The sequence below is a fragment of the Podarcis muralis genome, chromosome 6, assembly GCF_964188315.1.
Source record: "Podarcis muralis chromosome 6, rPodMur119.hap1.1, whole genome shotgun sequence".
Lineage (NCBI taxonomy): Eukaryota > Metazoa > Chordata > Lepidosauria > Squamata > Lacertidae > Podarcis > Podarcis muralis.
In genome coordinates, this window is record NC_135660.1 from 2,494,233 (window position 1) to 2,506,268 (window position 12,036).

Sequence of the window (12,036 nt, forward strand, 5' to 3'; positions counted from 1 at the left end):
CCTCATTGTGAGAAGCCAAGTTACAGGGAACCAGGCAGAGGGCCTTCTCGGTGGTGGCACCCACCCTGTGGAACGCCCTCCCATCACATGTCAAAGAGAAGAACTACCAGACTTTTAGACGACATCTGAAGGCAGCCCTGTTTAAGGAAGCTTTTAATGTTTGATGCATTACTGTATTTTAATATTTTGTTGGAAGCTGCCCAGAGTTGCTGGGGAAGCCCAGCCAGATGGGTGGGGTATATATTATTATTATTATTATTATTATTATTATTATTATTATTATTATTATTATTATTATCATTATTTTCTCAGAGGTTGAGCAGCTGGAGAGGCAGTAGCTCAAGTCTCCAAATAGCATCGGTCCTCCAAAAGCCAGCAACAGACATTTGCATTTCTCCTAGTCTGTCTCAGACCTCTGAGCTACCAACCTTGCAGGGTTGGCATCAGTATCTGTGGGCACTGCCAGGGTTCCTGACCCCCCCCCCCAGTGGGTGGCACCTGCCCCAGGCTTTCTTTTAAAAAGTTCTTACTTAGCTGCAATTCCTGCACTGAATGGGGTTGGACTAGGTGAGTCTTGGGGTCTCTTCCAATTCTATGATTCTATGGCCTTTTGTAGCTGCCATCTTTATTTTTGAAAAAGCCCTGTATGGATACGAGGGGTGGCTGACTTAATCACATTAGGTTTCTTTCAGTTTCTCATTTTTCCAATCTGAGTTTAGTTTTCAGCACTACCTCATCAGTTTGCAATTATTATTATTAAAAAAAGAAGTTATTTGTGAAAATTCATCAGCGTTGTAATGCAGATTTCTCCTAACAGATACATTTTGTATGCAATTTTGCCTAATATAAATACGCTCCATATTTTCCTTATGTATCTTCAAATTTATTTTTCACCAACATTTGCATTTTTATGCACGGTTTACCTTAATATGTGCATTTTTGTATGCATTACTTGGCTGGAGAACAATCCAATATTTGGAGATTGCAAAGGATTGCTGTGTTTCAGTTCTCAAATTGTTTTCAAAAGTACAAATTAGGAAGATTTAACTTCAAATGCGAACTGAATGTAGTTTCCACCCATCTGTGAATTGATTACTTAACTCCCCACCCCCTTCATCAATAGTTTGCCAAGGTTTTCACATTTTATTTAAACACCTACTAATTCCTTTTACTGTTTCCTCGCTTTTCCCTTCCCTCAAACGAAGACATGGATGCTTCCCCTGACCCAAAATTCTAAATAATTCAACCGATTCTTAATATGGTAACACAGAATATTTATTTCTTTATTGGGACCATTTTTGCGCCGCTCCTCAGCAAATAAAGGCTCCCAGAGCAGCTTACAGACTATCAAAACAAGGCAGTCTCTTCCCACGGACGTACAATAGAAAAAAGGAAAACATGGTACACAAAGGAAAAGAGACAAAGAGGGACAAGGAAAATCAAACTCAAGCAGCAATCTCTAAACAGTTGTTCTTCTAATGGCCAACTAATAATCTAGATAACACAAACGTAACTGAAATAAAACAATAAGAAGAAAATAACTTCTGGTCCAGGGTTGGGGTACAGATTGAGGCACCAGGGTCACCTAGATTAGGCTGTCATGACCTGTCATTTGCTATGGGAAGAGTGTGTGTGTCTCATTCGTAGGGTGGGCACCAGAGGGTACCTTGTTGGGGACCCCATCCATCCTGCACCCAGCCCCCATTCCCCAGGCGCCTTTAGCCTTCTCTGACCCAACTGCAAAGCCAATTCCATCACCTGGACAGGTGGGTGTGACCTGTCTTCCAGATGACCTCTCTTATCCCCTAGTCCAGCATCCTGTTCTCACAGTGGCTGACCTGATGTGCCAGTTTGCATTTCCTAGTGCCGAAAGTATTGCCCTGATGTGTAGAGATCTTTCCTATTCTACTTAATTCAAGAGGGTTCTGGAAGCTCCTCTGCGTGAAAGAAACAAGCAGAAGGTTCATGTTGTTTGGGTTATTCCTTCAGAGAAGATGAGTACAGTTGGCTTAAATTGGTCTCTTCTCTCTTTCTGTCAAGGTCATGCTGGCGATAATAGTGAGGCCAATAGTGGGTTTCTCTTTCTCTTTCTATCTCTTTTATTTCTGGTGTGGTGTCCTGTACATAGTATGCTTAGTGTTAAGGTTTAGTCCTTTTATAAGTTATTGTAAGATTAAGTTAGGTCTGCTGCAACTGGATTTCTTATGGACAGTGCCAATCACACACACCGACCATAAGTCAATACACTCTCCACAGTACAATGGTAAAATGCCATCAACAGGTCCTTTGAGAGATTGTTTTTTCCGGAGGATTCTCTTAATGCTCATAGAATCATAGACTGGAAAGGACCCCGAGTGCCATCTATGCAGGAATCTCAGCTAAAGCATCCAGCTCAGGTGTTGAAACACCTGATTTATCAAGAGAGAAGCTTGCAATGGAAAAAACCAAGGAGCATCGTGTTCAGATGTTCCTCAGATACCACATTCCTGCACTGAAGGTGGCTGACCTAGAAGAACCCTTCCAATTCTGCAATTCTATGAACACCAGTGGAGCTGTTAGCCGCAATGACTATACTCTGCCTCAATAGCTGGAGGCAGCGATGCTTCTGAACGCCCGTTGCTGGAAACCACAGGAGGGGAGAGCGTTGCTCTTGTGCTCAGCTCCTGCTTGTGGGTTTTCCCCAGGCATCTGACTGGCCCCTGTGAGAACAGGATGCTGGACTAGACGGCCCATTGTCTTGCAGGCAGCTGTCAGGCTTATAGAGAACTGCGGCTCCTTTCAACAGGGGAGATCTTTCCAGACCCTGTGGTTAAATCCTGTGTGGCCCTGAACCCTGCAAAAGGAGGTTTTGCCATTCCAGGACGGTAGCTCAGAGCAGCTGCTTTGCATCCAGAAGGTCCCTGGTCCAATCCCCAGGGTAATCCTGGGGAAAGTCTGCAACCATGGAGAGCTGCTTCCAGCCTGAGATGATGCCCACGATGAGCTAAATGGTTGGACTCAGCACACAGTTTCCTACATTATAAGGCCAGTTGGGGGTGTTGCACATCACAGCCCTTTCATGAAGAACCCCCACCCTCTTTAGCAACATTTCAAGGGGAATAAACACAACACATTCACCACAAAAGGAAAACCCCCAATTCGCCGGGCGTTCAGAAGCCAAAACTCCCCCGAGCGAGGGAATAACCCAGCTTGTTTCGGTTTCCGAGGAAAGACATCAGCCCCGTGTAGGTCTCTATGAGGAGGGGCTCGTGCGCCACCTCGACCCCGGCAGTTCGGCCAGCTGTGGGATCCGTTCTTTCGGCAGTCTGGACTGCTTGAACCAGCATGGCAGTGAAGGCAGAGATCTGCAAGAAGGGAAGGAGAAGAATCCGGTCAGGCTGGCCACATTTTTGGGGGAGCTGCTGAACAGGACAATATATTTGTAGCCTGATCTAGTAATAATTTATGTTGGGCCATCATAACCTTGCAGATAGAAAGAGGAGGCTTTCTCTGCACAGTGCAAACTGTGGAACTCCCTCCCACAGGAATCAAGAAGCCACAAATACATACAAATGCAAATCTCCCGCACTCCTTCTATGCAAGGATGCAGAACTGCCCTGGAATTCTTAGAGAACTAATCCAGGACAGGAGAAGTAGGCACGGGGAAAGATAGCTGCATCAGTCTTGTCCAAGATTCCAGTTTTTCTACTCTTCAGTTCTCCAAATTTCCACATCATTTTGCAATTCTTTTTTTTTTTTTAAAGTCCACATGAAAATTCAGGAACATTTTAGTGCAATTTTCTCCTAATGTACACATTTACGTGCTGTTTTGTCCAATACGGACATATGTATTTATTTATTTTGCAAATCTCAAATATAACACATTTTTGGATGTTACCCTCTCTAATATATACTTTTCTATGCACGCTTCACCCTGACATATGCATTCTTGTATGCAATACTTGGCTGGCGAATTGCATTGCAAAATTCAGAGAAGTGTGAATCTTGAAGGATCTCTGTGCTTTGGTTCACACACCCTGCAAAATTAGGTCTACTTGCCTACAAGTGCCAAACCAAACCAAATTTCTACCCCATCCGCATTTCTCAAGTGTGGTTGGGTGCTAAGGATGCCCACATATTAAAAATACCCCGACAGGAATGGCCAAAGCCGGCCAGCCCCTGTGTGCATTCTGTGGGTCGCTCCATTTGCAACCGAAGGAAAACAACAGCCTGCCTAGGAAACCAAGCAATGCTTGGCCGTCCGCAGCAAATAACATTTGAAACTGAATCCCAGCCATCTCGCTGCTGAGAATACCGAGGAACCAGGAATCTCCACTTGTCCTTCAACCACCCCTTTGCCACCTCCCCAAAGAACATTGTGTCCCACACTGGAAATACGCTGCAGGTTCATGGGGTGCATTAAAAATCCTCCCCCCCATCAATTCCTGCTCTAAAAGTCTCAGGAGCTTTCAGAATCTTGTGCACACAAAAGAAGCTGGCTCTTTCTGCCCCCATTCAGGGATCGAGGATTAAAAGCGGTCCATGGCAGTGACTTCTAACACGCCGAGGCATCCTCAGAACCCGGGAAGCACAAAGGAGGTTGGGTTACACACCAGGCAGGCAGACAGACCCCGTGGAGAAGTGCCAAAATCTCGAGAATAAACAGAGAGAGCAGGGCGCCGTGGATATCTGGCGTCGTGGTGCAAAGCTCCCTCCAGCACCCCCCTGTTTCCCAGAGTTTTTTAATGGAGGACGGCACTGCCGGTGGGACTGGAGGAGGTGGGCAGCGACTGGAGGGCAGCTCCTCCAGCGGGGAAGAGGGGGAGGATGGAAGCGGCGCTTCCTGGCTCAGCTGGCCTCTCTGTGCCATGTTGGCCATGGCAGATGGAGGCTCCGGGCACGGCACTGCTTCAGCATGGCATGGCGGAGGCGGGCAAGGGTGGCGAGCTGGTGCCAGGAGGTGTCGCGTCCAGCCTCCTCCTCTTCCCTGGCACCCTCCTGAACTTTGCGCCCTGGCGCCCCATGCCACTAGCCTCTATGGGTAAGACGGCCCTGAGTGAGACACACAACTCGGGAAGAAGTAGCTGGTGGGTGTTTGGGGGAAACAAAGCCATGTTGCTCATGATTAACCCCCTGTTGCCTCTTCACGCAGGTTCACACACATCACTTCAGAGTTCACCATGGAGATTGCAAGCTCCTCAGTGCAAAAAACTGTATTTCTGGAACTAAGCAATTAATGGGTAGTGAGAATTGCCAGCTCAGTTCCAGGCCAGAAGTGATGCTCAGCTGGGGTGGGGTGAGAAATTCGATTCAGGTTCCCACTTAAAGGAGGACCTACTCAATTTGCACTTTCTGAAACCGTGCAGGAACCCAAACACAGCCCTCCATGGAATCTGCACTTCTTTGAAACCCTCAATGCAGTTCTCCAGTAAAGTACCGTATTTTTTGCTCTATAAGACTCACTTTTCCCCCTCCTAAAAAGTAAGGGGAAATGTGTGTGCGTCTTATGGAGTGAATGCAGGCTGCGCAGCTATCCCAGAAGCCAGAACAGCAAGAGGGATTGCTGCTCCCTCTTGCTGTTCTGGCTTCTGAGATTCAGAATATTTTGTTTTGTTTTGTTTTCCTCGTCCAAAAACTAGGTGCGTCTTGTGGTCTGGTGCATCTTATAGAGTGAAAAATACAGTAATTTGTGCAAAATGTACATGCCAGAGTGAAGCGTGCACCAAAATTGCTCTGCAAAAAATGTATATATTAGGCAAAATTGTATTCACAAATCTGTACATTAGGAGAAATCTGAACAAAAATGCTAATAAATGTTCATGAGGACAAGGAAGGAAGGAAGGAAGGAAGGAAGGAAGGAAGGAAGGAAGGAAGGAAGGAAGGAAGGAAGGAAATAAGCTGCTGTGGAAATAAGGAGAACTGAAATTAAGGCTGAAAATAATGAGAAACCAAATTTGGCAGATTCACCCATCCCTCTGCTTTGGGGCCCCTGAACATCAAGAAACGGGTGGGAATCTTCCCCCTTCATCTCAACCTTTATCACTCCCTCCAGGCCTTAATGAGGCCCAAAATACGTTTTCATTTCAGCTACATTTCCTTCCACCACAGAAGCTGGAGTGTGAATGTTTGGAGAGGTCTCTTCCCTGAGCAGCAGGAATGTCATGGTCATTCAATGCCACACACACACACACACACACCCCTCAGCTGAGCCAGTGGCAGCCACAGGATTCCCTGCCATGCCAATATAGCACTGCAATAAAGTTGCCTATCCCAACAAGATTAGCTGGAAGAACTGATTGCAGGCATTAGGAGTGTGTGAAGAAGTTGGCCAATATCCCTCGAGTGCAAAAGCAGCTCGCCCTTCTCAGATACGCTGACATCACAGAAAAGTCACTGATTCGTCATCTGCAAATGCAAATCTTTGGAGACAGGTGGCTCCAGGCACCATCCTGAATGGAAATCGGCTCGGGGTTTTCCTTAGCCGTGCCGCCCATCAGGAAGTGATGCAGACGCCTTCTTGGGAAAGGAGAGGGCACTTTGGAATTCGGGTCATGCTACCTCGCCACACCCTAAAGCCCCAAACCAAATCCTGTCCTGGGTGGATGGCTGCCTCAGCGCCTGCTCATCTTGAGACAAGGCCTTTGGCGACTAAAGTGCAGTAGATGCTCATTGCTGGGCTGACAAATTGGAATTTAATTGCTGGTTCCAAATGTGTTCGATTGCATTTTAACTTGTTTGTTCTTATTACTCCTTGTACAGTGGTACCTTGGGTTACATACGCTTCAGGTTACAGACTCCGCTAACCCAGAAATAGTGCTTCAGGTTAAGAACTTTGCTTCAGGATGAGAACAGAAATCGTGCTCTGGCAGTGCGGCAGCAGCAGGAGGCCCCATTAGCTAAAGTGATGCTTCAGGTTAAGAACAGTTTCAGGTTAAGAACGGACCTCCGGAACGAATTAAGAACTTAACCCGAGGTACCACCGTATAATGTTTCAAAAATGGTCTGTGTTGCCTTGAATCCCAACTTGGGAGAAAGCCATGTCCATTTCCCGGGAAGATGTCGTTGCGGGCTGGGAGCAAGCCCTCCCCTGCGCCATTGAATGGTCCTCGGCCACGTCACCCTTAGGCCGTCCAATTCGGACGGTCCGGGGGCATGGCGCAGGCTATTTAAACTGCCCACGGCCAAGGACTTGCCCATGTTTTTCTCCCTGCTTGGTCAGTTCTCCCTCCCTCCCTCCCTCCCTCCCTCCCTCCCTCCCTCCCTCCCTTAGGTTAGGCTCATTATCTCCTGACCTCGCTATGGACCTCGGTTGGTCGCCTTGGTTGTCCAAGGGGCCTGGTAGGGATTTTTTCACTTGGCAAATTGGCACCAGCCATTTGGTTTCTTCGCTTACCTCGTAGCAAATCATCACAACTTTGTAAGGTTTGGCGGTTAGGCATTGGAGTATTCGGTTGAAGGGGAAGGGAGGTAGTGGCCATCACCTACCCTTCCAAATTCCAAAGGTATTCTGTTAAAGGAATCCGGGGGCGTGGTCTCTGTCCGAAGCCCCAGACAGGGGGCTAGGGCCATGGCACGACCCCTAGCGGTGACCCTGGGGGAGTCCCTAGTTGATGTGCATCAGCAGGGCTCCCCCTACTGGTGGTTAACCCTTCCAAGACTCCTGCAGATGGGCAGGAGTCGGATATAGTCGTGTGGTTTCCAGTGCCTATACCACTCACATTCTGTAACCAATAAAGTTGTGGCCTTTTTCGCCCACTAACCAAAAATACTGTTTCATGTGTCTTTATTTCACTTCCCGGGACGGTTTGGGACCTTGCCACGCAAACATGAGATTAAAATGTGTTAAACAGAAATACTAATAATTTATTCTCCCCACCTTCACCACCCGCTTTCCTGCAGCAAATCCCAGCTGGAAACCTGGACTAAACCCGATTTTTTAAAAGGGGCAATAAAATCTAGCCAGAATGGACTATTACAGGACAGGCCTGGCTCACAGCAGCTTGTGAAGCCAAAATTTCTAGGCTGGGCTTAAACTTCAAGTTCCTGCATCTGTTTGCTTCTGCTCAGACTCCAAGGTCTCTGCTGTCCTGGTAGACTGTGTTATTTGCTTGTATGCTTTCTGGCGGGCTGCCCTATTGTGACCACATTTTGCTGCTGTAAAACCTAAAAGGCGGTGTTTTGTGTGTTCGTGCCTCACGTGCTGGTCTCTTTCCGCCGGAGGTACATCTCTGCCTGTGTTTTCTGCAGCAAGTATTTGGGATTGCTGAAAATGATTGCACCTGGAGTCCTTCAAATAAAAGATTCAGGGCTGGAGGGGCGACCTGAGAAGTCCGACCCACGTGCGGTTTCACCCCTTGCTCTCCCAAGATGATCTCAGAGCTCTCAAGCTCCCTCCCTCCTTGCCCTCGGAGTTTGTGGGAATCCTAGCAGCTCCTTCAACTCTTGAAGCATGAACGGTTCCATTCTTGCCAAATCGGATGTTTTCCTGAAACCACTTGGGCGAGAAATCCAGCCCGTCTCGTTGAAGAAAAATAAAACCTCTTTTCTCTCCTTTTCCTTGCGCTCACGAAGGAGGGGGGTTTGAAAAAGGGAAAACTTCCCAACGCTCCCCAAAGCTGGATTAAAGCACCCGGAGGCGACGGAGCATCCCTTTGAACAAGCAACTCCGCACTCCTTCTCTCGTTCCGTTTTCCACAGGGGTATCCGATTACTGACATCCTTGCGAGCGTGCAGATGGGGAGATAATTCGGGGAGGAGAAAATATTGTTTTTGACCTGAGTATGTGTGGTTTCAAATCAATGTCTAGGGAGCTTGTATTTCACGCTGCGGGGAGAGGGGGGCATATGCCACTCATTTCCTGTTTACATTAAGGCACCAGGAGTCCATTATTGAATGATCTCCGTTTCATGCCATGACATTTATCTGATGCCCACTGTGGCTACTGCAACCGCCCACACATCCCTCCTGCATTTCTCCATTTGGAAATTTATGTGGAGGGCTCAGCCGCCCATGCAAGTCTTCTTTAACCTGGGATTAGCCGCAGGTGAAAAGAAGGGCTATTGGTGGCTACCGGCTACAATTTGCCACTAGCCACAATGACCACAGCTGGATGCAGCAATGCTTCTGGAGACCAGGAGGAAAAGGATTCCTTTGCTCAAATGCTCCTTTGCTTGCTGGTTTCCCACAGGATAGGTCATTGGTCTGATCCTGCACCAGGCTCTTCTTAAATTCTTATGCGGAGAGAAATTTGAATTGGTGAACATTTCTATGCAGATTTCTCAAACTGGGTATTGTGACTGGAACATCCTTCGAAGTCCACACTTTCCTGCAATTTGTTGTGTAGTTCTCCAATAATTAACAAAGGAGTGCAAGAACGTGTCTATTAGGAAAAGTGTGTGTGTATACCTCAGCGAAAACATAACAATATACTATACCTGGGAAACCTGCTTGCAAAAATGTGTCCATCAGTCAGAATTGCAAACAAAATGAGTATTTTGTATTTGTTTTCGTTTGGGAGTTGCCTTGTTGTTTTTACAATGAAAGGTGGTCTATAAATTACCTTCAAATTTTTAAAAATAATGTAAATACTTTAGCAGACGGGTGCACTAATATGCGAGGGCCTCTTTTTAAAAAAGCCAAATCAATCACAAACTGATGTGAAAATGTGTGAGCCAAGCTTAAGATTGGGAAAATGAGAAACCTAAATTGACAGATCCATCGGTCTCTAATTATAGGTTGGTACCAATCCTCAGAGCTTAATTTTTAAGAAAAGCAGTCCATGGAAGCTGCAAATGGGAGTGGGGAATGGGTGCGTGGGGAGAGGGGCTTAACCCTCTCCCTGCCGGCCATTTCCCCACTCAGAATTGCCTTACTCCAAGCTGCTCTCAAGAGAGAGGATGGTGTCAAGATGAGCTGCAAGGGAACTCTCTGTTATTTTTTTAATTGTTACTGTTAACATTGGGATGTTCACTTTGGAAGCTACTGGATTATACCCTCGCTATGTCAGGGAATACAGTGGTACCTCAGGTTAAGTACTTAATTCGTTCCGGAGGTCCGTTCTTAACCTGAAACTGTTCTTAACCTGAAGCACCACTTTAGCTAATGGGGCCTCCCACTGCCACACCATTTCTGTTCTCATCCTGAAGCAAAGTTCTTAACCCAAGGTAATATTTCTGGGTAAGCGGAGTCTGTAACGTGAAGCGTCTGTAACCTGAAGCATATGTAACCCGAGGTACCACTGTACTCTGAAGACAAAGGTTGGGGAATGCAGCAGCAGGCAGATCAGATCAGTTCAGAAGAGGAAGAAGAGGGTTGTCTGTTTGTGTTGGCAACATGATGCTGTAATAAAAAGGACTATAAAACTATCAACGGCTCGTTGATTCTGATCAGTGAGATACCGAAGGGAGAGAGGGAACTCCCCTGCCTGACACAGTATTACTATTAGCCCAATCCATTTTATGTGTCCTCTTGACCCATTGCGACCCACCTGGCAGATGGTGATAAACCTCTGGTTGATGTTCTTCACGGGGTGCTCTGTGAAGGTCGTGTAAGGCATGTCGGTGGAGAAGGGGTTCCAGCGCGCCAGGAGAGATGGCTCTCGCTGTTTGTCCCAGAAGATCCTCAGGCCTTCTCCCTCCCTCCTAGAAAGCAAAACATTTGGACAGGTGAGGAGGCGATGTCTTTTTCAGCAGACAGACCAAGGAGGACAATTGGTTTGTTTCTTTCATTTATATACCACCTTTACTTCCCAAGCATCTCAAACTGGTGTACACGGTTGTTCTCTACCCACAATTCACCCTCAAAACAACCCTGTGGGTTAAGCATAGAGGTGGCAACTTGCCCAAGGTCACCCAGTGAGCTTCGTGCTTGTTTGGGGATTCGAACCCTGATCTCCCAGGTCCTAGTCCAACGCTCTAACCATTGTGCTACAATGGCTTTTTTGTTCCATAGAATGAGAACTCTAGAGGAGGCACAAGAATCATAGAGTTGTATATTTGGGACCCTGAGGGTCCTCTAGTCCAACCCCCTGCAATTCAGGAATCACAGCTGAAGCATCCACCAGGGCCAGGGCCTTTTCAACACTGGCCCCAGCCTGGTGGAATGCTCTGTCTCATGAGGCCAGGGCCCTGCAGGATCTGATTTCTTTCCGCAGGGCCTGTAAGACAGAGTTGTTCCACCTGGCCTTTGGCTTGGAATCCACTTGATCCCCTCCCCCTCTTTCTTTTTTCCTTTTTCCTTCTATGATGGAACTCCTACTTGGGGACTTCCCTGGCTTTTTTCTGGCACACGTAGGACCAGTCTGGATAGTTGGCCTTGGTGAAGACTTGATGTTTTCATTCCCCCAAAAGTTTTTGATTTGAGTTTCCACTGAAATGAGGCTGCATTTTAATGTTTTAATGTTGTATTTCAATCAATTGTTTTTATATCTGGTGTTAGCCGCCCTGAGCCTGGTCTTGGCTGGGGATGGAGGGATATAAATAAAATTGATATATACTTTCAAAAGACAACTGAAGGCAGCCCTTTTTAGGGAAGTTTTTAATGTCTGATGCTGTATTGTTTTTAATATTCAGTTGGAAGCCACCCAGAGTGGCTGGGGAAACCCAGCCAGATGGCCGGGGTATAAATAATAAATAATAAATTATTATAAAATTATTATTATTATTATTATTATTATTATTATTATTATCCATGACAGATGTCAATCCAACCTCTGCTGAAAAATGTTTGGTGAATGAGAGTCCACCACTTCTCGTGGGAGACTGTTCCACAGCTCTTACTATCAGAAAGTTCTTCCTGGTGTTTAGTCGGAATCTCCTTTCTTGCAACTCGAAGCCATTGGTTTGGGATCTACCCTCTGGAGCAGCAGAAGACAGAGGTCGAATGGCCACCTGTCCATGATTTGTTAGCTGAGATTCCTGCATTGCAGCGGGTTGGACTAGATGACCCTTGTGGGTCCCTTCCAGTTCTACCATTCTATGAGGTTGTGAAGGGTGGAAAACAGAAGCATTGTGCGTTGTGAGTGTTTGGGGGTGGCTACAGGAACACACTGATTTAAAG

The 12,036-nt window shown here is 46.7% G+C and overlaps 1 protein-coding gene across 2 annotated transcripts in view; it reads right to left on the reverse strand.

Moving 5' to 3' along the window:
• Nucleotides 1-1,259: 1,259 nt before the first annotated feature.
• The window catches only part of TPRG1 (tumor protein p63 regulated 1), a 46,855-nt gene continuing 36,078 nt past the window's right edge, over nucleotides 1,260-12,036 (reverse strand). For both annotated transcript variants that reach the window (XM_077929601.1, XM_077929602.1), the window contains exons 5-6: nucleotides 10,466-10,619; nucleotides 1,260-3,344 (exon numbers count right to left, since the gene is read on the reverse strand). In XM_077929601.1, coding sequence (XP_077785727.1) covers nucleotides 3,150-3,344; nucleotides 10,466-10,619 — 349 coding nt within the window. In that variant the 3' untranslated portion in view covers nucleotides 1,260-3,149. The remainder of the gene's footprint in view (nucleotides 3,345-10,465; nucleotides 10,620-12,036) is intronic.